Source organism: Aptenodytes patagonicus, chromosome 8, assembly GCF_965638725.1.
Source record: "Aptenodytes patagonicus chromosome 8, bAptPat1.pri.cur, whole genome shotgun sequence".
NCBI classification, from domain to species: domain Eukaryota; kingdom Metazoa; phylum Chordata; class Aves; order Sphenisciformes; family Spheniscidae; genus Aptenodytes; species Aptenodytes patagonicus.
In genome coordinates this window covers 12,377,760-12,402,480 of record NC_134956.1, presented here as the reverse complement: position 1 = coordinate 12,402,480, position 24,721 = coordinate 12,377,760, and the positions used below count along the sequence as shown (strand labels likewise).

The window sequence follows — 24,721 nt, the reverse complement described above, 5'->3', positions numbered from 1 at the left end:
TGCCCAGGACGGGGTGCTGGAGCACCTCGCAAGCCACAGAGCAATGGGCTGGACCCCCCCAGCCAAGCCCTGGTCCTCCTGCCCCTGGCAGGGACCATACCAGGACCTTCGCACTGCCTTTCCCTGGCTGAGGATGCAGTTAATGCAAGCTGTGTTTATACAGGGCATGTACAGCTGTAATTATAGGCACGATGTTATGATAACAGGAAATCCGTGCCCTGTGGAGATGCAGGCAGAGAAAGGCATGCACGGAGCTATTTGCTAATTGCCACCAACAAGCAGCCTTTTGTGCCGTGGTGGGGTAAGGGAAGAGAAGTCTCCTGCACGGCGGGCTGGAGCCATCAGCACCCACCTCTGCCCATCCTGCCCAGGTCAATCGCAAAGCCATACGGACCCAGACAGCCAGAGCCCGCTCCATGGCAGCTACAGGGCAAACCCACCTGCCCTGAGACACAAGGGGACGGGCTCTGATCCACCAGCAGCCAGGACTCAACTTCCCTAGGTTATAAACCTTCCAAAAGACAGAGGTTTTGAAAATTTGGTTGGCAGAGGGGAGCAAGGGGAAATTGCCCCTCACTGGCCCTTTGCACGTTACCCCCAATATATCAAGTCATGCTATGATGGAGGCACAGCCCTACCTGTACCCCAAAGAGCCAGCGAGGCGAGCAGTCATCCCTCCCCATCAGCATCACCAAGGGCTTTCCTACCTTTTTGATCTTCCCGCTTCGTGTGCCTGCAAAGACAACGGTTTGTCCTCTGTAGTCGTAGGCAGCCACTGAGGTCATCCCATCCTCCTTATCCACAAAGAGCGGGGTGCCCTCGATGGTGACGGTCCCACCCAGCGGCTGGTTAAAATCCTGGCCGCAGAAATTGTCGTCGATCTGCAGCGGCTGTTGGAAGAAAACAGAGGAGAGATGAGTTTTTTGCCAATGCCTTGACATGCCGGACCTCCCAGATGGCCATCAGCCCCACTGGCTACAGCAGCTTCGGCAGCCCCATCCCTTGCCCATCCTGTCCCAGCCATCCCATCTTACCAGCCGAGGGAAGGGATGAGCTGATGCTTCCCTAAAATTCCCTACATGCTGATGTAAGGCACTTGGGACACATCCAAGGCATGCAGCCCCTCTCTGCATCTGAACAAGCTTTGCAGACCAAGACCAAGGCTCTCGGTCCTCTGCATCTTACAGAGCAGCACTTACAAACCCAGCGGGAGCCAGCGCAGCATCCCTGCTCCCCCTCCATCCCCACCGCTGCCATCTCAGACACGTGGGATGTCGGCACAAGCTCCCCAGCACACACACACCCCTCTCCTCCTCACCCCAGCGCTAGCTTCAAAAAGAAAACAGGTTGGCAGTAAGGCAGGAGGGGCTGAATCCTGCACCCCAGCCTTCCCCCAGAGACAAAACACTTCCCAGCCAAGGCCATGCCAAGACAAACAGGTCAGGGCTCTTGAAAGAGCCTCACTTCACATAGCAGAGCCTCCAGCAAACACGCTACCCACCTGCCAGCCCTGTTCCTCCTCCCGCAGGAACGTCTTCGGGAAATCCCCACATTTTTTTCCATGCTGCCATGCCCCAGACAAGGCGCCTGGCTCAGCCAGCTGCCTCCTCAGTTCAGCACTTGCCCGCGGGCCTGGGAGAAGCTTTTGCAAGCTCTGCCCGGGGAGAGGCAGAGGCAGGACTGCACCAACTCCCCTCCACCCTTGGGGCTGCGACAGCAGGGAACTCCGGCGAAGGCGCTCGCGCCGATAGGCAAGGAAAAGCCAGAGGGATGCCCCCTGTGAAAGCTGGGATGCAGGCGGGGGAGCAGGACCAGGACCATCTCTGCAGCACTCACCCCCTCCATTGAGCATCCTCGCCATGTCGCCCTGACCTGCTGAGCAGAACAACAGACCCTGGCCACAGGTATCCGGCCTGGGGGGCACATGGGCCTCCCGGAGGTCCCACGCTAGGCAATGGCCTCACGAGGTCACACAGCACCAGCAAAATCCACCCCCAGCAGCCCTCGGCCTGTCCCAGGTAGCGAGGGGCTCTGGCCAAATCCCCAAGGGTGGCAGTGAGCCTGTGTGCAGGAGGTTAGGGCGGCAAGGCAGGCACAGCCGATGGGGAGACAGCCTGCTCTGGCCACGGGATTTTTCCGCTTCACAAGGTTCCTTATGTAACTTTGAATTTAAAGGGGAGAGAGGCTTTTTGGCAAGCAGCAGCCTCCAAATGCATGCCAGTCCCCAAGGGGTTTTAAATCCATACAGCATGTGCACAGAGCACATGGGAAAATGCCGAGCTCCCGAGCTCCACATAAGCAAGGGCAGTACGTAGCTCCACGATTCCCACTCACCACTGCCTGGGGAGCAAGGGTTCAGCCCAGACCGGCTCCCACCAGCCACCCACAGTCACCCACGGGGAAGAGGGAAAACACGGCACTTTTCCATGCCCTGGCACCATGCACTCGCAGCCACAACAGCTTCAGCCTCCCGCAGGCACGGCAAGGCTGCTCGCCCTCCTTGCCGTGCTGCCACGCCGGCCCCAAGGCCAGTGGTCCTGCTCCCAGCTGCAGTGGGGACTCAGCGCCGTGCCGGCCTTCCAGTGGGGGAGGACTGGGAACGACGCCAGCCGGTCACGTTCAGCCTCCCCATGCGGTCTGGGGGTGCTGGGCTGCTTCCTCAGTTACTCTAACTTCTGTTTTTGCTGGGTGCCTGAGTTAGTATGCAGCGAAAGATCGACTCACTTGGCCGCCTGACCTTTACTCGTCCTTCCCTAAACTGGGGGAACTCCTGCAGCCAGACGTGAGATGCGGGGATCCCCAAAACAGGAATGTGGGGCACCACGCACCTCTGCAACCCCTCTCTGCATCTGAACCTGAAAAGGGGGGAAGGGGAATTTGGACCTCTCCATCCATTCTCTGAATCCCAGCCTTGCAAGCGCCCTCTCCTATCCATCAGCCAGCACACGCGCTAAGCATCCTCCTCTGCATCACCAGGCTAGACATTTTAAACAGCAGATCTGAGAAAATTATCTTCCCAACCACAAGGTGAGACGGGAGCGATACCCAGTCGGCTCCAGCCGATACCCAGCTCCCATCCAGATACCCGGTATCCTTCAGGCGCTTTGCTGGGAAAAAAACACTCTCTGGCCCCGACAGCTCCTCTGCCCCAGTAAAGCATCCCAGCATCTTCCACCCGGCCGCCAGCAGTAGCAGAGGGGTTAAGGTCAATGCCATGAAGGTATTTAAGCCCTGGCAGCCCCTGGGTGCAGTTTCTGCTCTCTCCACACTCAATCTGCAGCTTCTCCAAACCCTCAGCTGCTGAATATGCAAGAGGAGAGATGTTTACGGTGTTTACTCCTCTCTGCTTTGTCTCAACAAACTCTCTGGGAAACGACAAATACAGCTGCGCTCCGGGACCACGAGGAGCGCCCGCCACCACTACGATGCTGACACCACCTCGATAAATAATTATGCCGACAATTAGCTCATTAACAGCAAACTGCCTCGTTAGGGAAGCGCAGGCAGGCAGCACGGTGAGGTCAGGCCAAGGGCGGCGGTACAGGGGTTATGGCACCAACCGACATCCCTGGCAGATGCAGGCTGCGGGGAGAGGCGAGGCAGAGGGATGGAGGGACGGAAGGTCAGAGGGACAGCTGTCCCCCAGCCAGTGCCGGCAGGGACCAACACACACCACGGCACGCGAGGGCCAGTGACCTTGCAGATGCTGGGATCTGCAGGAGGCGTCGAGCTCTGCCCGCTCTCCTATTTGCACGGGTGTTTGCAGGGACCATGGCCTCAGCCCATTGCAAGGGGAGGTTGTTTGGTTTGGCAGTATTTTTTATTTATTATTATTATTTTTCTTTTGTTTTTATTTCACTGCTTTCCTTTGGCACCCCTCTCAGCTGCCCCTGGCCCCAAGACATCCCAGACGTCCACGGCACTGCAGCCTTCTCCTCTCTCCCAGCACTAACCTGCCTCCCCAAAATAGGGTCAGAGGAAACTCAGATTTCCCAGGGGAAGCAGCCTGCCGGAGGGGGGAAAGCAGGCCCACAGCACCAAGCGAGCAGGAGTGGGCCGTCTCCTTGATGTGCCTTGTCTCATTACTTCCCTTCTTCAAGCCCACTTACGAAAGCAATGAGGGAGCAGACAGCAGAGGCGAGGTTCCCACCACTCAGCATTATTAATTAGCTAGTAATTCACCAGTTAACACCATTACAGACACACCCCGTCCCCCTGTGCCCCTCCAGGGGCTGCGATGGAGTATGCAGGGGACACAAATAGCCAGGGAGGAGGTTGCAGGAGGCAGGCACCAAGTGCTAGGCTGGGATGCCAGGCTTTTTGCACGTTAATCACTGCCCAGGAATAATCCCAGCACAGTACAGTTTGTTAACATCTGCATTTCTTTGGCTGTCCCCGGGAAGGATTTGGCTTATCCCTGCCCAGTTTGGGCCAGTTTATCACTAGCTGTCGCCCTGTGCCAGCAGACTGGGCTGTGAGCCCCACCAAGGACTCAAAACTCATTTTCTCCCTTGCGCAGTGCTGCTGCCCACGTCCTGCCAGCTCCGGGCACTGGCTCTGCCCATGCTGCCAGCCTGGGGGTCAAGGACTCCGGGAACCCAGACTTGGTCCCTGCTGCAACATCTCCACTCCAGCTCCAACTTGCTGCCCAATCCCAGCCCTGCTACATCAGACCCTCGTCCCCCATGAATGGGGGGACAGGTGTGCTGGGGAGATGCACTGAGCATGTCTGGCTGCAGGCACACAGACCTCGGTCCCTGCATTGCACAGGGATAGCAAAGAGCCAGGCTAGACAACACTGAACCCCTCTTCAGTGGAACACTGTGAGCAGCAAAACCTCTGGACAGGCTCAGGAGTGATTTAGGCAGTGAGGCTGGTGCAGGAGAATGGATGGGACAGTCCTGCAAGGTGCCTTTGCTGTGCATGTGAGTCCATGCACAGATCTGAGCACACCAGCACAAGGGGTGTCACTCCCCTTCCCACTGCCGGATCGCTGGATCCCAGGAGGGGAGAGACAGAAGCAGGAGACAGGAATTCACTCTGCTCACCAGCATTTGGGAGGAACCACTAACATTTCCCAAGCTGGCTGCCAAGCCTGGCGTCCTCTCCTCCTGCTCCGGAGAATCGGAGCTGCCCCCGCAGTGCTGGGGGATGAGCATCCCTTGGCCCTGCGCTGCTCGAGGTCTGGGAGCGGGGCACCGGCAAAGCCTCCTCCAGCGTGGACCAGCCTCAGCCCCTTGTCACCACAACGGAGCAGAGCAAGAGCTCCTGGGACATTTTCCATATGGAAGAGGTGTAAATCCCAGGCAACTACTGACTTCAGCAATTACATTCTGCCTCCTTAAAAATAAAAAAACAACATGACAGCCCATTTTCTGGCCAGCCCTCACCACTGAGAGATCCGTCACTGCCACGACCCACCCCAGAGGTGGCTGCATTTTACTAGGGGCACAGAAATTCCTGCCAGAAAGAGGTTACATGCTCCATGGGGTCTGGTTTGGCTTGCGATCCAGCCATGCCTTTCCGGGCTCTGCTTGGCAGCTGGAGCAGGACGGGGACAGAAAACACCACCTGGCTCCCCCTGGGGAGAGTGGCACCCCCCAACCCAACCCATTCAAAAGCAGGAGCCACACCATCGTGGCACGCATTCTTCCACCCTGCAAAAGCCATGTCTGCAGGACCCAAAGAGCACCTCGAGATCCACCTACTCATGCAGGCTGGCCACCAGGTAGCAGTCCCAGGACCCTCCTAGCATGAAACCCCCCCAAAGGGGTCAGAGCCCCCTCCCCAAACCCAGGGGGCACAGTGCTGTTGCGGGGCTCCAGGGGAGGCAAGCCAGGAGTGCAGGAGAAGACGGCAAGCATCTCCTCCGCCAGAGCCAGCAGCTGCGCGACCCAACAGGCAGCAGTGTAATGATTTCATCATTTTCCAGCAAAATTAAATTAGTTCAAAGCCAAAATCTGATTTGCAAGCCCAGCGCTCTTGACAGCAAACCCTTTACTTTGTCAGGCAGCTGTTAGCTGTCTCCTCCGGAGCTGTGGGGAGGACGGCAGGAGGGAAGGCCAGGCTGCTCCGCAGGGACCCCTGCCCACCTGCGGGCACCGCCAGGCACCCAAAACCCTGCTCAGGCAGGGCTGGGGGCTTGGTGATGGCTGTCGAGCATCAGCAAGCGTGGCTGGGGGGAGGTGGACAATAGCAGGGGTGTCGGGACCTCCACCAGACCCTCCCAAACGCACACGCCAGCACCCCAAAACCTCTCTCTGCCAGGTATCTGACCCTGCCTGGGGACTACCCAGCCCAGCTTGGTGATGCCCAGTGTAAGACCTCCCCCTCACCCAGAGCCATAGCCTCCCTGAGACCGCTCATGGTTTATAACATTGCCTGGAGAAAAATCCAGCAATAGTAATAGTTCAGCTGGAAAACAAACCCAGAGAGCCAAGTGGGGAGGTCCCCCATTCCCCACCACTCACAGGCCCCACACAGAGCAGCTGAGCCACAAGCAGGGGCCAGATGCGCCCACATGAGCACCAGGCAGGAGGACACATCTCTGGGGACAGAGGGGAGCACTTCCTCGGTTGGGAATCACTGCTCTGAGACACTGGCACTCACCTCCTGCACCTCTGAACAACAGTTTGCACTAGCCACGCTCAAAACCCACCTCATTGACAGTGCCTTGTGCCCTCTGTCCTCCTCTCCAGCACCCAATGGAGAGGACGTGGTCTCTCCACACTGAGCATGACCAACTTCTACTGGGATCGCCAACCTCCCCACCTCCCTCCATCAGGTCTGCGCTCCCCATCCCCCACATCCTACTGCCCCCAACACCTTCTGCTCGGCCACCACCAAGCCCCACGTGAGACGTCACTCACAAATTCACACGTGCCATCTGCAAAGGACTCAGTGCCCTGAGGACTGAGCATCCTGCCCTCCCAGCCCAGCTCACTGACACCCCCAAAATCCACAGGGTAGGGGAACCAGAAGCAGGCGCCTGCCTCAGCATGGGGCCCCTTGTTTGGGGCTCTCCATGGGCACTGATGCAACCCAAACAGCCACCCCGCACTGAAGCTGTGATCTCCACAAGGAATGCTACCGAGCAAGCCGAGCACCCAGCCCTAACGGCGCCAGTCCTCCCCCGGAAAAAACATGGCTCAGGTCAGGTCACCGAGAAAGGTCTGGCCAGAGAGTACTGCCAGGAGCCAGAAACAGCCTGGCTTGGGTAAAGACAAGCGGTAACTTACCGAGTTGATGCAGCCCAGTTCCTTATTCAAGAGCCAGGGCAGCGACAGTTTCCCTTCCCCTCGGTAGCATGACTGGATACGCTCCTTGATCTTATCCTTGATCTTCTTCAACGTGAAGAGGCAGAGCACAGACTCCTTGGGAGGCTTAACCCTGTTTTTCTGGCCCTGGGAGAAGATGGTGAAGAGGATATCCTCCCGCTCCGAGATGCCCAGGTACTTGGCCAAAGCCTTGCCAGGCTTGGTCAGGTAGGCGTCCTGGATCAGGCGGTACTCAATGCCATCCTGCACACAGCCGATGGGGAACTCAACGTAGGAGTAGAACTTGGGGTCGTCCACGCAGAGGCGGACGATCTTGGAGGTGAAAAACTGCTCCCCAGTGGAGTCTGGCGAGGTGAGCTGGGTGTCCAGCTGAAGGGTCAGGTAGTAAACAAACTGCTCACTGCTGAAGCTGTAGATGTAGTAAATGTCAAAGGTGGGGAACTTGGAGAGTGTATCCGAGGGGATCTTGAGCTGGGAGGATACAAACTCATCCTGGTAGACAAAGCCAAACATCTCTGCGTTCTCCTCGTTGGCCATCAGTTTGCGGCTGGAGAGGGTGGGGAAGTACTCTGACTTCCCATCAATGGGCGTCCCAATGAAGAGCTTGTTCTGCCCGTTCAGCACCTCGATGATGACCCCAGACATGGTGCCTGACTCATTGACACTGGAGAGGTAGTGCTCCTTGCGGTGGTGGGGCTCACCCAACTTGAAGAGGTCGTCCAGCCGCAGGAACTGGCAAATACCCTGGGAGGCACTGCCGCAGGCAATCAGCCGGTTCCCCGAGTAGTCCACCAGCAGCAGTTTGTTCACGTTATTGGTGGTGACCAGCCCGTGCGGGCAGGACTGAACACTGGGCGGAGGGTAACACTTCTCATTGTCCTCCACGGGCCCCGTCACGTGAGTCCGCAGGAGCGTGAGGTTATTGGAGAGCTTGTAGATCCGATTGACAGCCCCCACATAGACCTCCCCGGTTTTGTTGTGGACCACCAAATGCGTCAAGCTCCAGTCTGTAACCGGGAAAGTCCTAAAGGGAGATTTGGGGCTGCCTTCCGCCAGCGGTAGCCAGGTGCTCCCCAAGAGCAGCAAGGTCCAAACGTTGATGGACAAGTGGTGCTTGAGCCAAAGAAGCCACATTGCAGCAGCCTCACATCCAGCCAAGGCCATGCCCAAACCCAGCCACAAAATAAATAGAAACAAACCCAAACTAAAGGGATGAGGGAAGGAGGAGGAGCTAACGGGACACAGCCTCCTCTGCTTCCGCTGCGCTCGGCATTCAGGGCATCGTGGGCACAGCCAGTTCGGTCAGCCCTAGAGGGAGAAAGACAAGAAGAACAGGGTTAGGAGGCTTTCCTGCATGGTGTCAAGCTTGTTCCACCCCACCCAGCAGAGACTCCGCTGCTTCACACTTTTCTAGCAGGCAGCCTAACAAAACATCCCCCACAACCTCCTGCCCCAGAGGAAGACACGTCCCCAGTGCAGGGACCAAGGGAGCCTGTGAGACGCTAAGGATAACCCCACCTGGCTGCACACCACTGCGCACAGCATATCCCAACCAAGGAGCTGCCATGTGCTTTGTCTCACCATCCCAGCCTCAACCACCAGCCCCACCACCCAGCAGCCCGCTCCGAGGGGCACCACCCTGCCCTCGCCCCCACCCAAGCCCCCTCGGGAAAAGCAGCAGCTGCTTAAGCGTGCCTGCAGCCGCTGGCTGGACCAGACCGGCACGTCCCCGCAGGCAGCGGCCTGGCGATGCGCTCCAGCACACCTATTGCATACAAACGACCTGGTGGGGCGTAGCTGGCCCTGACATGCTTTTAAGACCACCAGCAGCACCAAAGTATTAGCTGGGGATGGCTGCTAACAAGCCTCGAGAGGAGCCTCCTGACCTGCTGCCCCTGCCCTGCTCCACTGTGGCACTGGGAGCAGTTGCAAAAAACCCAGTTTGCAGCAAGCACAGCCCAAGCCCCTACACAGAGGAGGATCTCAAAAGCACCTTTTAAAGGACCTGGGAGAGCCGAGAGCCCTGGCACACTGCCTGCCGTCCCTGCCACCTGCCTGCCTGACAAACCCCAGGAGGGCCATGGGCAGGAGGAGTTGGTGGGGGGGAGCAAGCGGGCACAGCAAGGAGAAGCACTTCCTTCTGGCATTTATATGCATTAAGAAACGCAGGGCCAGCCATCAGGCAGTTGGCTTGAGAGGCTCCAGAGGGACGAGGGGGCACATGCAGGAAGGATGGAGAGCTCTGCACACTGCTGTGCCACAGCTGGGGCTCGCCAACATGGAGCAGCAAAGCAGCAGGGAGCCAGCCAAAAACCCCACACCAGTGTGACCTTTGCACCCCTGGCAGTGGGGAGGAGATGGCTGCAGGTAACCAATGCAGACAGCTCTGCCCTCCGTATCTGCTCAGCAGCCCCTCGGTTACACCCCCCCCTCTGTCTTCTCCACCCCCGCCCCCCACAGGCACAAGCACCCCTGGGCTAACGTGGGGTTGTGCAAACCCCCCCTGCCAGCACACAGCCTGTCCCACCCAGGGACACCATCATGGCCTGTCCACCCAGGGTGGGACCATTGCTCCCAAGGTCCATGTCCGGAACACGAGATCAGCCCTCAGTTCCCCACCCCAGCCGCCGCAGATAAGCCACTCCGAAAGCAAGCAGAGGAGGAGAGCCTCCCTCTCCTTATCACCCATCTCTGACTCAGCCCAGGATAACCTGCAGGAGGATCCCCGTCAGGGAGTGGCGCGGGTAGGAAATATGGCCCGCGGTGACTGCGTGGCTCTGCCGGCATCCCAGACCCGGCAGGGTGTCATCAGAGGGCAGCCAGCTGCGCACGCCATAACGGCAGGGCTGTGTGGGGCCAAATGGGTACCCCAGAGCTCGGCAGCCTGCTCTTGGCAGGGCTGTGGGACCCGCCAGCCAGGCTCCACGCAAACCTTGGGGGGCTGCATCGTCACCAGGCCAGCAGCTGGGCCATACGGGCACCCCAACATCCTGCATCCTTCAATTCTGCTGCCCCCTCCCCAAGCCACAGAGCCAGCCAAGGAGAGGTCTGAGGGAAGGGAGAGACTTTTTCCCCCCTTATCCCACTCTCAACGAACATGAATCCCCCCTCTCCCTTCCCAGGGCAAGCCCAGCCCCAGCCATCCCTGCAGCCCTGCCAGCTCCACTGGGCCCCCGGCACTTTGGGCAAAGCTTCCGCACCGCTTCCAAACCCTCTCTGCAGATCTGCCATCTCCACCAGCTCTCCCCTGCCCACGCGCTCGCCACCCTGCTCCCTTCCACCCCCCAAAATATCCACCTCCGAGGCAAGAGCCTCAAGGGAGGTTTGGGCAACGGCGTTAAGAGCAACACTGTGACCAAAGTCAGGTGCCACAAAGCCCCATGGGTGTGGAGACAACCAAAGCATGAAGCCACCAGCCCTGGAAATCATCCCCATGGTCCTAATCACCCATTCCTACCACCTTTTCCAACATTGGGAGCCTCCTAGCAAAGAGCACACAGCCACACCACTGCTGGGGCGAGTGCGCTCCCAGGGGACAGCCACGCTGCCCAGCGTCTTCATTTTTACAAGCTTGTCGGTAAGACCATAACCACGAGCACCCCAGATCAGAGCTTATTAGCCCCAAACCACACGGAGCTGTGGGACCAAGCCACGCTGTCAGCACGAACCTGCCGGTTAGCTCAGAGAGCCGCCAGCCCGGCAGCGGCAGGCAGCACGGTTTCCTGCCGGCTTGCCAGAAAGAGGTTTCCCACCCCAAGAAACCAGCACAGCTCTCACCAAGCCACTGTGAACCACAGGGCCGAGCCCCTCCAGGAACAGTACAGCTGGCTCCCTCGCGAGGAGATCACCATCGACACGAAACTCATGCGCCAGCGACACACCACAGAAAGAAGAAGGAGCAAGGAAGGCAGCGGAGGTGAAAGTGGGAGCTCGGTGCAGCGTGGGGATGCCAGCCACAGCATTGCCCTGCTGGGACGTGTGAGGGGGACAGGGAAGCCACTTTCTGAGTGCGTCTCTATGATTCATCACTTCTATTTCAGGGAGCGGGAGAGCTGGAGGTCGAGCTGCTGCCACAAAGAAGGGCCAGAAAGCCCAACAGGAGATTCCCAAATTAATGTAGGGAAGTGCTACTCAGGAGCTGCAATGAGAGCAAAGCGAGGCAGAGCTGGGGCGAGCAGAGAGATGGCACTCAGCAGAGCTCCTCCAAGATTTCTGCTCCTAAATATACGTTAGCAGCAGCATCTCATCCTGGTGCTCTGACACCAGCAGGGCTTTTGTCCAGTCCTGCTTAAAACCATCACAGTGATTATTAAAAAAATAACAGCAGGAAAGGTTAGCTTGTGTGCTTTCTTCAGGATTAAATGATCTGGGTACCTGAGACTTGGATCAAATTAAAGGGGGGTCCGACCCCACAGTGGTGGGGGCAGCAGGCAGCCCTGCACCGGAGCACAGGCGCCTGCATGGCCCCAGCTCCCTGCCGGCGGGAGCAGCACGGGGGCCAAAGGGCATTCCCCTCCCGTCACTGCCTCCAACCCCCATGGAGAGGTCACAGTATGGCTAACGGCGGGGCAGCTCCTCCACCGGCACACACTTTAAACCACACAGCACCCAAACCCTATGGGGCTGTGCCCACGTAGCACCTCACCCTGGGGAGGACCCAGCCCTGGACCACCGCACCAGTGCTGCCAGGAAGCGAGACCCGCACCATGCACACCGCCACCACGGTCCCACAAAGCATGGAAAACCCCGAGCAGACACCCTGGAGCCGAGCCCAGCCCTGAAACGGGCTGCAATAAAATCACATCCCAGCCTGGAAGCACGCGTGCCAACTGGGAGAGCAGGACCAAAAATACACCCCGTTACACTGCCCGGGCAGCAAGTGATGCAGCGCAGAGCATCCCAGAGAGCATCCCTGCACAGGGCTGGCTCACCCTGCAGTGGGGCCATGCCGCCCGCAAGACAGCACCACAGGCTTGTGTTTGTTTTCCATGCACACATGTGTGTATATATATACACACAAAAAAAAACATATAGCAGGAAACCTGCCATCAGAAACAAAGCTGGTGAAGCAATCATGCAAGCACCAAATCCACCCCAGCCCCTTTCATCCCACACCAGAAAGGACATTTGCTCACGGTTTCACCTCAAAAGTGGCCAGGCTGAGACAGTCGCAGCTGCTGCATGACCTGGATGGGGCTGCCCGCCTTGCCGCGGCCAACACTCACACACCCCAACTTCAAAAGAGCCCTTCATCAAAAAGCCATGAGCTTGCCCCACAAATGCCTGTGTCCCACTTGCTCGCTGCTAAAGAGGTGGCAAGGGGCCGCAGCATTCATTCCCTGAGGCTGCAGGCTTCCCCGTCCTGCAGCACGGCCAGCACCTGGGTTTGGGATGGGAGGTCACGCTTTGGGAAAACAATCATCACTTTTGATAGCACAAAGCAGGAGTACTGGGATGGAAAAACTAACCTTAAAAGGCAAAGACTGGACAGAGCATTAAGAACCAGCTCTCCACTTGTCCGGGCAGCAAGTCCAGAGCATTGACGGATGCCGAGTCAGCACGGGCGGGTAGGCTACAAAGCGGCAGCCCTCACGGGAAACAGCCAAAGCTGGAGTTTAAAACATGCCGACGAGCACAGAGGTGCACATCTGGCACCCACAGACCTGCTTGCTGTCCCCACTCCTGCATCACCAAGACCCCAGCGGGCTCACATTGCCGCTGGCGCTTCCTGCCACCACGCATGCCCCAGGAGGAGCCCCGCAGGGGTCCTAGGCGGGTCTGCATTCCCAGGGCTAGGGAAAGCATCGTTTGTCTTGGAGAGAAGCTGCTCTCAAGCAGTGGGATGAGGCTGCAAACTGCCCCAAGAGCTTTACAGCCTTGCACTTTGCAAGGGAGGCTGGAAGACTGAAGCAATGGGACTGAAAACCCCCATATAACCGACCCCCGAAAAGGGGAAATGTCATTTAACAGGTCTTTACCTGCAATCTCTCCAAGTCACTTGCTGCTCTCAGCAACAGGAAACAGTTCGAGAAGGAACCAGCTCCATTTTCAAACACACTGCTAGGCTGCCAGTAATTAGCAAAGGGGAGAGAGAGGAGATTATCGGGGGAGAGAAAAGCCCGCAGGCCACAGGAGAGTCAGCCTCATCATACAGCTGGTGTATTTTTAGGTTTGTCTGCCTGGGAAAAGCCTTGCAACAATGAGGAAAGGCTGGTGGTTGTACTGAGTTAGAGCTGCACTACATATGCAATTGTCTGCAACAGGGCTAAACTTTAACTCCTTCCTTCACCGCACACAGTCATTAAAAACTATTTGGCTGGGGTCTCTCCCTAGCAAGCAAGTTAAATCATTACAATCTTACCCCTGGCTCAAACCACACCCTGATGAAATCAATGGCAAGCTCTGAAGCTGCCCCACTTCAATCTCCATTACTATCACCCACATCAGGAATATCTTTAGCATCTTCAGTTTCCTCCGAGGCTCCTGCCATCCCCCCCGGCAAGGGCTGAGGACCCGTCCTGCCCTGCCACTGCAGCGCACATGGCCACAGCAGGTTCCACTCCTGCCCTGCAAGGATCTTCTGGGCCAGGAATTCAACCTCTTCTGTCCTGAGAAACATGACAAGGAGAAGCAGCCATCTACTGCCCAAGGGCTTCAAGAAGAAGCTTGACCCTCAGCAAAAAGGGGCATAAAAGAACAAGTAGCAAGGAAATTAAATAGCATTTCTCAAGCATGCAATTCCCCTTCCCCAGTCCTCTGCAAGAAGTCAACATCACACCAAGGAGAATAGCTCTGGAGCCATCACGTGCTCTCACCACCAATAGACTGCATGCTGCCCTACAGAGAGTCATTCCCAAACAGGGAATGACTGACCAAGTCATTCCCAAGCATTTCCGAGATGGAAACGCAGGCTTCCCCCAAACCACAACGTCCCAAGGCAGAGAGGCATGCAAGGACAGTCTCAGCGGTCCCTGCCAGGACTGCTTGTCCCTGCTATGGAAACCAGGCATGGACTGGGACCTTACACGTGTTCTCCAACTCCATTCAGCTATGCTAGAAGTGCAAGCCGATGGCTGTCCTTTGCATTATTCTCACAAGTCACCTGGGTATCGAAGTCCCTATAGGGACCATGTAAGGACTGCCAGGAGACTTTTTATATGCAACCCACAAGCTGGATGTGTACTTCCCAGGAGGAGAGTGCACCCCATCCTTGCCTTGAGCTCCTGCAGCCAAGGGAGCAATATAAAGACCTGGGCCAACTGATGACTCAGGTGGAGACCAACGCACAGCCCACAGCTGACCATCCACACAGAACACAGCCTGCTGCCTCCCCATCCTTCAGGAATTGTGTCCATCAACACACATGGAGCAAAACACCTCACCCCAAACCCCTCTGCGCCTCTCGTCATGCTGCAGACTGTGACCCAAGGCACCAGGAACCCAGCTACGGGACTGTGGCTTCCTACTGTCAACACCCAGGCCACCTCAAGGCTTCACACCCCAGACTGATGTGAATTTTGCCACCTCGATCGGGACCACTTAACAACATTTTGTCCCCAGCTTCAAAGAAGTCCAGACCAAGCCCCCTGAAGGCCACCTTCCACCTTGGCTTTGGCCCATGTGCTCCACACCCCGGTTCTCACATCCCATCAATCCATTGCCCCATGCAAGTGTCCAGAAAACCAGCCCAGCTGGCAGAGGTCACCTCGGTCCAGCTGGACCTGCAGAGAGCCAGAAGGTCACCCACAAACCAGGTCTCCCAACAGCCAGCAGAGAAGTCCAACGAGAGGTCCTCTGGCCACTGCCGTCCTTCCCTTGTCTGATCTCACTCCCTGTGACGTAACACATCACTCCTCGCTCCTGAACCTGCTGCTCCACATCCTTCACCAGACCAGGGCAGCCATGAACACAATCCGATGACCCGACCCTCCCTAGATCAACACATCTCTTCCAGCCTGGCTCTCCGGGGAGGGCTTTCCCCTCTCCGACGCACACACGCATCTCTGCGCCTCCTAACCGCCTCCACAAGGCCAGCAGGAGAGCTGTGCTTCCCCCAGATCTCAGACAGAATCTGGGGAGCTCCCGCTTTGCAATGACGCACTGGCACAGGAGGATTCCTGGGTGCTGGACCCCCTCTGCTCTCAGCAAAGGGAGGTTGCTCCAGAGCTGGCTTAATCCTGTCTGAGCCGAAATTCCCGTGCTTCTGCCTGGCCCCATGCTGACACCAGCGCTCGTGCCGTCACATAGCAAGCTGAGCACAACTGCCACCAGAGTTAGGTCCAATTAAAACAGACCACAAAACTTCTCCAAATGAGGTTTCACCAGCTAAACCCCAAGTCATACCTGCCTTTCCTTCCCCCCAGACCTCCCGTCCTTCCCTCTTTCCCGTCCTAGCCATGCTGCCCTGAGCACCGCTGCTGGAATCGGCTCTGGTCCCGGCTCCGCTTCCCCTGCAGAGGTCCCAGCTCAGCACAGCCCCATGTTTTATTTGCCCAAGGTGGAGCAGACCCAGGAGCAGCGAGTCAGCCCGAGAGCTAGCAGAGTCTCGCTCTGCAGTGGGACGAGCAGAGATAGGAAGGGGAAGAGCCCGAAAACCTCCCCACAACACCACCACCACCACCCCAGGGGAAACTGCTCCGAGAGACTTAGAGGAGTTTCATTTGCAGCAGGACAGACACAGGGCATCCGATACAACAGGGAGGCACCGCGCGCACCGTGGCAGGGGCTGTGCCTGCACTCTGCCCTCCCGCTGGCAGCGTGGCCCTGACCAGCAGCGCCGGCACAGCCCCCAGCTCTGAAACGCCTCCGCCCGGGCTGCCCATGGCAGGGGGGTCTTACCCAACCGATCCAGGCAGAACAAATTTCAAAGCATGGGCGCAGCACTGCCCAAGAGGCACTGGCTGGAACAGAGAGAAGAGCAGTGCTGCTTCTCTCCCTGCAGATCCTGGTTGCAGCTCCAACCCACGCTGGACACAGGCATGCTGCTATGGCCCGATGCTGTGCATGAGGGGCCAAGACCCCAACGGGCGTTAACGTAATAGATCTACTTATTCGCCACAAAACCGAGAGGACGCAGCTGCCTGCCTGTGCTGGGAGGGCTGTTGAAGCACCTCTGCCAAAATCCAGTTTCTGCTAATGAAGATGGCTGGATGGCAGCTCCAGCAAGCGCCGTCACCCCACAGAGGGCCAGGGAGCTGTGCAAGGCACACGCGGTGAGGCAAAAGACATCCTGCTCAGAGTCCCGGTGCAAGCTGACACGTGCCCCTGGCACCCATGCATCCCTGCCTCCTGCTTCTCACCCACGCAGGCATGAGGCCATGCAGAGCAGGACCTCTCCCGCGTGTGCCAGCAGGCCCGCGGGCACCGCCACCTTGCTGATAATAAGGAATAACAGCGGCTGTCGGTGGAAACCCGGGCTGCCGGCGGCGTCACAGGCTCGGCAGCGGTTCTCCTTCGGAAGCGGTGCTGCCTTCCTGCCTTCCTCCTCCCCCATTGCTTCCCGATGACATCAGCCTGAAAAACAGGTTCTTGACTTCAGAAGGGCTCATCGGGCCTATTCTGGTCCCGCCGGAGAGGGAAGAGCCCCCCCGTGACTCCAGGAAGGATGCAGCCATCCAGGAGCCAGACCCCAAGATAAGCAGCGGCAGGCAGGCAGACGGCAGGCAGGGACCCTGCCGGCATGCCAGTACTTCTAGGAATAAAAACCACCAAGGAGGAGATGGGGGTGGAGGGAGTGCAATGCTGCGGCACTGAGGAACAGATTTTAAGTGTTTTACAGAGCCCGTGGCAGCTGTAAGCTTGAGCTTGGGCTCATGCCCCAGCTCTACCACTGCTCAGGTACAGGGCAGCCTGACCCACCCAGCGCAAAAGTCAAAACCCAGGGTCGGCTCCTGGCCCCCTCCGGCTCCCAGAGACCAACAGCAAATCCTCAGGCTGGCCAAAATGACAAGACAGGACTTAACACCAGCCAGCAAAGCCTTCCAAGGGCCACAGGGCTGGACTTGGACCAGCGGGGAACATGATTCTGCGAAACATCCTGCCCACTGGCCAAGCTCGATTATTTTTAAACTCCTAAAATATTTTTGGGTTTTCCTCTTCCCCTGTTGAAACTAACAGTCTGCACAGGAAGAGCGAAGCAGCCGCCTGTACACAGAGCAGGGCCGCACGCACAAAGCAAACAACTTATTGCCATTATAATTACCCGTGATGTTATCGGCAGCTCTACAGGGTCGGCATTCACAGAAGGAAATGTGGTTTTCACGTTGTGTCATTCGAAACGTGACACCATCCTTCCTCGTACCCTGCCCGATGGGTCAGCCACCAGCAGTACCCACTCACACCGACACGACATTAATGGGGGGGAACAGCCCCTGGACACGGGGCTACATCACGCAGGAAATTTCTTCCCCCAACACAAGCACTGACAGGAATCCGCCTCTCCTCTCGCCAGGGATTTACTTCTGCAAGAGCCTGAGTATTTTGACACACAAGCAGTTGCTTAACTAAGCACATAAAGCAAAGGGACTCGCAGGGCTCCTACAGTGACGCTGAGATTTGCCTGGATGGGGGGTAGTGCCAGTTGTGCCCTCTGCACAATAGCACAATAGCAGAGGATCGGGCCCCGGACACAACCAACGCTATCCCGGAGGGGCTCGGAGCATCCCAGGAGGGCGAGCATCCCAGCTGGCTTCCCGGTAATGGTGGGAAACCAGCCCTGCTACTAACCCCTCACGCGCCGGACCGCAGCTCTGCTCCACCAAACTCCCAAGAAAATGCGAATCACTCAACATTTATCAGTTCAAAACACCCATGCAATTAGCAACATTTTTTTTTTTCTCCCTCCAGTATAATTATATACATTTTAATGCAATTACCACCCCTGTATTTTGTACATTAAACAGTAGGCAACCAAAGGGAGAGGCTTTATTTTTCTTGGCTTCGCCTTTCTGAAAATAATAGTATGTTGCAAAACAGCTCCGGCAGAAGGGCTTATCTTCACCAGAGAAAGAGGGGGAGCAGATGGAAAACGGGAAGGGGGAAGGCGAGATCTCCCAAAGGGAAAGCAGGGATTGCAGTACCCTTCCACGCTGCCCTCGCCCTCCAGTCCCTACACGTACCTACACCTGGAAACCGTCCTCGATACCAGGGGCAGGACTCAGAAACAGCCTCAGCCTCTGTCCTCCACTGCCGACGGAAAGGAAAACCAAATCAAGCAAATGGTCGTCAGTTACTCAACCTCCGAAGCCGGGGTCATTAGCCAGATTAAAGTTCCTGAGCTCCGGCCAGCAGCACGGATAGCAAAGCGCAGCTAAACTGCCCAAATTGGATTACTACTGCTCCTGGGTCTCCATGCCAAGTTGTCCAGCAGATTGTGGGATGGTCGAGACAGGGAGGTGGGCCCCGAGCCCCGGGGCTGATCCGCAGGCTGCTGGGGAGGAGGAGGAGAGATGCGGAGGAGATGGTCCCCGCACAGCGGGTCCCCCAGAGCCCTGCAGCCCATCCCTGGCATCCTTGTCGTGCCCTCACCCCAGGTACTTTCTCCAGTGAAAGCCCTCACAAGCTCAGCTCAAGGAGGAAAGAGGATATCGTGCCATGGCTCTGGCTCGCACCGGGCCCCGGATCAACCCCAGCGATAACAAATCTCCTCTGCAGTTCAGGCAGCTCACAAGGGTCTTGGTCCCTGGGCACAGACCAGCACGCAGCAGCCCACAGGGCAGGGCTGGACTTGGCCCCCGTCACACCAAGGCATCCTGCACCATAGGGACAGGAGAGTCATCCAAAATAGTCCACCTTGTGCCACGCGAAGAGACTTTAGAGGAGAAAGGAGCAAAAATGGTTGTGGAGCGTGAGCCAAACAGTCTGGACATGGAGTTTTTCTTCAGACTCAAACATCTCGGCACACCGGCAACAAGGAGTAGCTTTGCCAAGCCTTTACTAAAGGGAAATAAACTTTTAAATGTTTTTAATTCAGGGTTTTAAGTGGTGGCTTCCACCTGGAACAAAGGCTGGAGGCAGCCGTGGACGCGGGATGCTCAGAGAAGCAATGCAAAGAAGGACACCGCCCTGTGCCTAGCCACGCTCCGACGGGCTGGTGGGAAGACGTGTGTTTTGGCTACACGACACGCCAAGCACAGGGGAGATGAGCCGTGTCTGCCCATGCCTGGCACGGAAACCATCAAGATTTATTTATTAGCTGGAGTTTTTCTCCTGCATGATGCACAAGACATTTGCTCAAACTTGGCTTCCAAGCACTGGCCACATTGGGGTATCTACACAGCTCCTATGCTGCATCCATGGTCAGGACTAAGAGGGGCATGGCTGAGGCTGTGGGTCAGAGACTTTGCCAGAGCACACCTGTTCTCACCACATACCACCTACCTGTAGTGGGATGCTCCCCATAGCACTGCCCAGAACGTGTCGTGGGCTACAGCCAGAGAAGGTGGTGGTTGTCTCCAGCCTGAAGCCAAACCAGCCACCCCAGCGCTGGATGGTGGCAAACGCTCGCTCCACCCCATTCCGCATGGAGCCACAATGCTCAACATCTTGCTGGGAAAACGGGCCCCAGCCCAAACCCAGAAGAGGTAAGGGATCATGGGCCACACTGAACCAAGCCCCCCATCACTCATGATTCCCAGCCCTTGTCCCCAGGACCTTCCTCCACGTGCATGGCACACCACCGAGCAGCTCACCAGCGAAACGCCGGCCAGAAGCCCTCTGCCCACTGGTTCTTTCCATACAACACAAAAGTGTCTAATGGCATAATTTGGAGGAGGCATCAACAGATCACAGAGAGCACCAATCCAAGGCCTCCACACAGGAGGGACCACCCCACAAGGTATATCCCACCAGCCCAAGTCAATACAAAATCTGAGCTTGCAGGCAGCAAGGATGGCACACGGGCATCGGGGTGACCCATGCCACCTTCCCATTGCCACACAGAAGGATTGCAGCACCCGTGCTGCCCTGCCTCTTCCACGGTCCACCTTCCTTCTGTTGTGCCAGGGGTGCCAAAAAACATGACTGACCCCTCACTGCGGACATAAACGACCGCAGCACTGAAACACCCTACGCGGAGAGGCAGTCACAACAAAGCGCCGCGGGACTCAGCAGAAGCCCGATGCTGTGGGCAGGCTCCCCTTGGTTCGTAGAGGGGCGGCAGCACCAGCACCGGGCTCTCCTGCTTGGAAATTCCCAGCCCGGGGCTGAGTCCGGCTCTTGCCAGTGGCTAGTGCTACAGCCGGGAGCAAGGCAGGCAGCAACAAAGGCCCTGACCTGCGCTCAGCCCAGAGAATAAACGCGCACAAGTTTCCTTCGTTAAGTCTGATCCCAGGGCTGGATCCTTCCCTTTGTTCAATGGGGAACCAGGACAATGTCAAACACAGCAAACCCACCGAAATAAATTGCCTAGCGTGACATTTACACCCGGAGAGCAGGGCAGGGGCCGGCCCTGGCTGCTGCTGGGATGGAGGAGGGGAGGCAGCCCTGCCAGCACGCAGCAGCGCCGCTTTTATTACCCTCTTCCATTTCGGCTGCGCAAAGCTCCGGCGAAACAACGCTCACCCGGAGCCGCCGGCGTGGCCCTTGGCCCCGTCTCCGCGGAGTTCGGAGTTTGTTTATCTCTCACAGGGCCCTCTGCCTCGCACGGGAAAAGGGTTTTGTGTTACGGAGAGGCGCAAGGGCTCTTCTCCACTGCTCTGTGCACAGCCTGAGCGTGCACGAAGGTGGATGCCTCCGCTTCACTCCAAATCTGATGCATCTATTAAAAAAAAAAAAAATAAGCCAAGAAGGGAAAACTCTCGCCGGTGCTGCTATCGCCGTGCTAACAAAAACAACGCCACTGAAACTTCAATCTTCAGGATACCAGCTGCAGAAAGCCCAGCCACCCAACGGAGCAGGAGCCAGCCAGCCGCTGGCGCTGCCTCCCCGCACTCCCTTGGGAAGCAGCACATACAGGCTCACCGCTCTCGGAGGAGCGGCACCGGCAGCCAAAGCCGCAGGCGGATGGGAAGCACCAGATCGCACACACGATCGGGTATTTTGAACCCAAACTTCCTTACCAGCCTTCCTTACAGACCCATGCCACCGCGCTGTTGCCAGTGCCGGCATCCACCAGCACCAGCAGACCGCGCCACGGCGAGCAGGCAGAAGCAAAAACCTTCCCCCCTCGCAGCCGCTTAAGAAATTATCCGTGCATCCTCCCAGTGGCTTCTGCCCTGCTGCTTTTCCTTGGCTTCTCCACCTTTCCATCCCGTTCGGTCACCAGTGTCTTGAGAGAGAGACATCAAGTCACTCATTTTACCCACCGAGTATATACAAAAGACCCTGAGATTGTTCAGGAAGCAATTAGCCGCTGTTCAGAGGAAAATAGTGTTTTCAAATGGATAACCTTTGATGTAGTCAATAGCCTCGGCTCCTCTTTTTTTTTCTTTTTTTTTTCCTTGCAGCTGCACACAAAAGAAATAAAAAAAGAAAAAAGAAATCCAGCAAAAGGCTGGTAATTCCCCCCGACACAGCCCTCGCTCAGCAAAAAGGGATTTTCTCGCAAGCCGGAGGAAAAGCAGCTTCGGAAAGGCAGCTCATCTGCCGAACTTTTCTCCCCTCTGTGTCCCAGAGCATACGAGAAGGATCATGAATATTCATCCCTCCCATTAGCAGGTTCTGCTTTTGTTTTGTCCTCCCCAAAGCAGGAGGAAGGGGGGAGCTAACAAGTGAGGTTAATGCCTATCTTTTCTCTCCCATCCATCTCCTCTTTAACCAGTGACCTTCATGTTAAGCCCTGTTTACACACCAGCCTCCCTCCCCTGGCTCCCCCCACGCCGGCGCTCGGCCAGGGGCAGAAGGAAGAATTTCCCCACAAGGAAGACAAGGAAGAAGAAGGGATTTGGGGATTTATTTCAGCATGCCACAGAGATTTTGCAAATCCCTCCCCGCTCACGCACCGGAGCTGCCGTGTGTGTTTGCAGAGCAGAAACGGGAAAGGCAGAGGGGTAAGAGACGCCAAACGTGCAGCCAGCCAGCTTTATTTGCCACCTTCCACGTTAGTATCGGAGGCGGCAGGCGCGCACCGGCACGCAGCCCTGCACACAGGTATCGCAGCCTCCCACGCCTCAGTCCGAGAGGTGCCCAGGCGCTGCACTGCAAAACTACAACACGATCACAATAGTAACGATTATAATGAGAGTGACGGCAGCCATCCCACAGGGCGCCCTGCCTCGCTGGGCAAATCCGACCCGGTCTGCCAGCATCCCCACCGCATCCCTCCTCCGGCTGCTGGGGAAAGGGAAGCGTGGGGGGGAACGGTGGCTCTGCAGGTTTTGGGGTGAGCCCAGCCCGGATGCCACGCACCGCGCCCTGGCGGGATGCGGGGATGCGAGGCAGTGAGGATGCAGGGATGGCAGCGAGGACGTGAGCATGGATGCGGGGTAGCATGATGCGGGGATAGCAGCGAGGATGTGAGCATGGATGCGGGGCAGTGTGGACGCAGGAATGACAGCGAAGATGTGAGCAAGGATACGGGGCAGCGCGATGCGGGAATGGCAGCGAGGATGCAGGGCAGCGCGGATGCGGGGATGGCAGCACGGATGCGGAGCAGCACGGATGCGGGGATCCAAGGCAGGGCGGATGCAGGGATCCGAGGTGGCGAGACCGGGAAAGGCTGCACCCCGCTCACGTCTCCAACGGTGCCGGACTCGGGTGGGCAGCAGGGCGGTGGGCTCCCCGCGGTGCGGCACCGGAGAAGCGAACCCCGCCGAGACCCGGGGCGGGCGGGCTGCAGGAGGGAGGGAGGGAGGCGGCCAGCCCCGCCGCCGCGCCAGGCAGGGAGGCACCCCCGGCCCCGGCACCCCCGCGGGACCGCCAGCCCCGGCCCGAGCAGCTCCGAGCAGGAAGGCGGCCCCCGCCCGGTCCAGCCCGCACCTGCCCGGTCCCCGGCACCCGCTGAGAAATCCACGCGGGGAGTGGCGTGGATGAAGAAAAAAGCTCGGTCCCCGGCGGGTTTTTGTCCCCCCGCGGGAGGCGGTTCCCGCGGCCGCGCTCCCGGAGCCGCGGGGCGCAATGCGGGCTGGCCCCGGGCGGCAGCAGCGCGGCGCCGGCCCGGCCCGGCCCGGCCCAGCCCAGCCCGGCCGCCGCGGCCCCTTCGCGCCCCCCGACGGGCCGCCGCTGCCCTGCCCGGGCCAGCCCCGCTTCGCCGCCGCCGCATATTTTTGGGGCAATAAAGGCAAATCCGTGTATTTTTAACAAATCAACCAACCGGGCACATAAAGGCACGCGCCGCGCCCGCGGAGGAAAGTTGCAACCCGGTTACTCACGGCTCCGGTCCCCGCTCGCCTCCGCCGTGCCAGCCATAATTGCATTCCACACCGAGCCGCCCGCCGGGCCGCCGCCGCCGCCGCCGCCGCCTACTCCTCCGCCTCCTCCTCCTCCTCCTCCGCCGCCGCCGCCTCCTCCTCCGCCTCCTCCGCGCCCGCCTCCCCCCGCCGCCGCCGCCGCCGCCCGGGGCTCCGCGCCCTCCTCGCTCGCGCCGCCGCCGCCGCTGCCCCGCATGAATGGGACGGCGGCGCGGGGCCCCGACGGAACGCCGCCCGCCGCGCGCCCCCGCCGCCGCGCGCACGCGCACGCCCGCACCGGCGGCGCGCGGGAGGGGAGGCGGGGGCGCCCGCGCGCGCCGCCTCCAGGGGGCGCCCAAGGGCGGGGAGAAGGAGGGAGGGGAGAGGTGGGCGGAGCCGCCCCGCCCTCCGCCTGCCCTTAAAAGGGCGATGCCCCCCGGGAGGAGGTCTGAAAGCGGCCGTGGCGCGGTGGGGACCGACCACCTCACGCAACACGACGGGGCTGCGGGGCGGCCGTGGGGCCGGGACCCACCTGAGGGCGGAGCAGCGGGGAGGGTCCTCCCCGGCCGCCCCCCTGCAGCCCGCGGTAGCACTTGGTTCCACAAGGATGTCCATTCAGCATCTTTCCACTGGCACCGCATCCGCTCCGCCTAAAAATAAAATTACAAAGGGGAAAAAAATAATAAAAGCCATGAAAAAAGATTAACTGGGGGGCTGAGGTGGTGAGTTGTCTTTTTATATGTACACTCGGTGCCAGCCACTTTTGTCACCTTCGTTCCCCGACGCTTACGCTCTCTCCCTTGCTTTTCTCTCTCACCGCGCCAGCCACGGCTTCCCTTCCCAGAGGCAGCGGTGCTCCCCTGCCTGCCCCTAGCACAGCGCACCCCCATGCAAGGGGGTCCTGTGTGTTTGTGTAGGCCCTGCAGAAATGCTCCATCATCTCTCAGTTGGGAAGGGACCTTTGCAAAAGCCAACAGAAATAAATATAGTGTTTCTAATCAGGACCTCCACCGATTTCATGAGCGACCTTTGGGATGGAAATGGCGGGGAGTCGCTCTATCCAGGACCTGCCCACCAGGAGATGCAGCTGCAGTTATGGTTTACCAGGACACACCATGT

General features: G+C 58.4%; 1 protein-coding gene across 1 annotated transcript in view; it reads right to left on the bottom strand.

The window, feature by feature from the left end:
• The window catches only part of PLXNA1 (plexin A1), a 119,939-nt gene extending 96,294 nt beyond the window's left edge, over positions 1-23,645 (bottom strand). Inside the window, exons 1-3 of the mRNA XM_076346395.1 lie at positions 23,585-23,645; positions 7,239-8,585; positions 708-890 (exon numbers count right to left, since the gene is read on the bottom strand). Of these exons, the coding sequence (XP_076202510.1) occupies positions 708-890; positions 7,239-8,441 (1,386 nt within the window). The 5' untranslated portion in view covers positions 8,442-8,585; positions 23,585-23,645. The remainder of the gene's footprint in view (positions 1-707; positions 891-7,238; positions 8,586-23,584) is intronic.
• Positions 23,646-24,721: the final 1,076 nt, after the last annotated feature.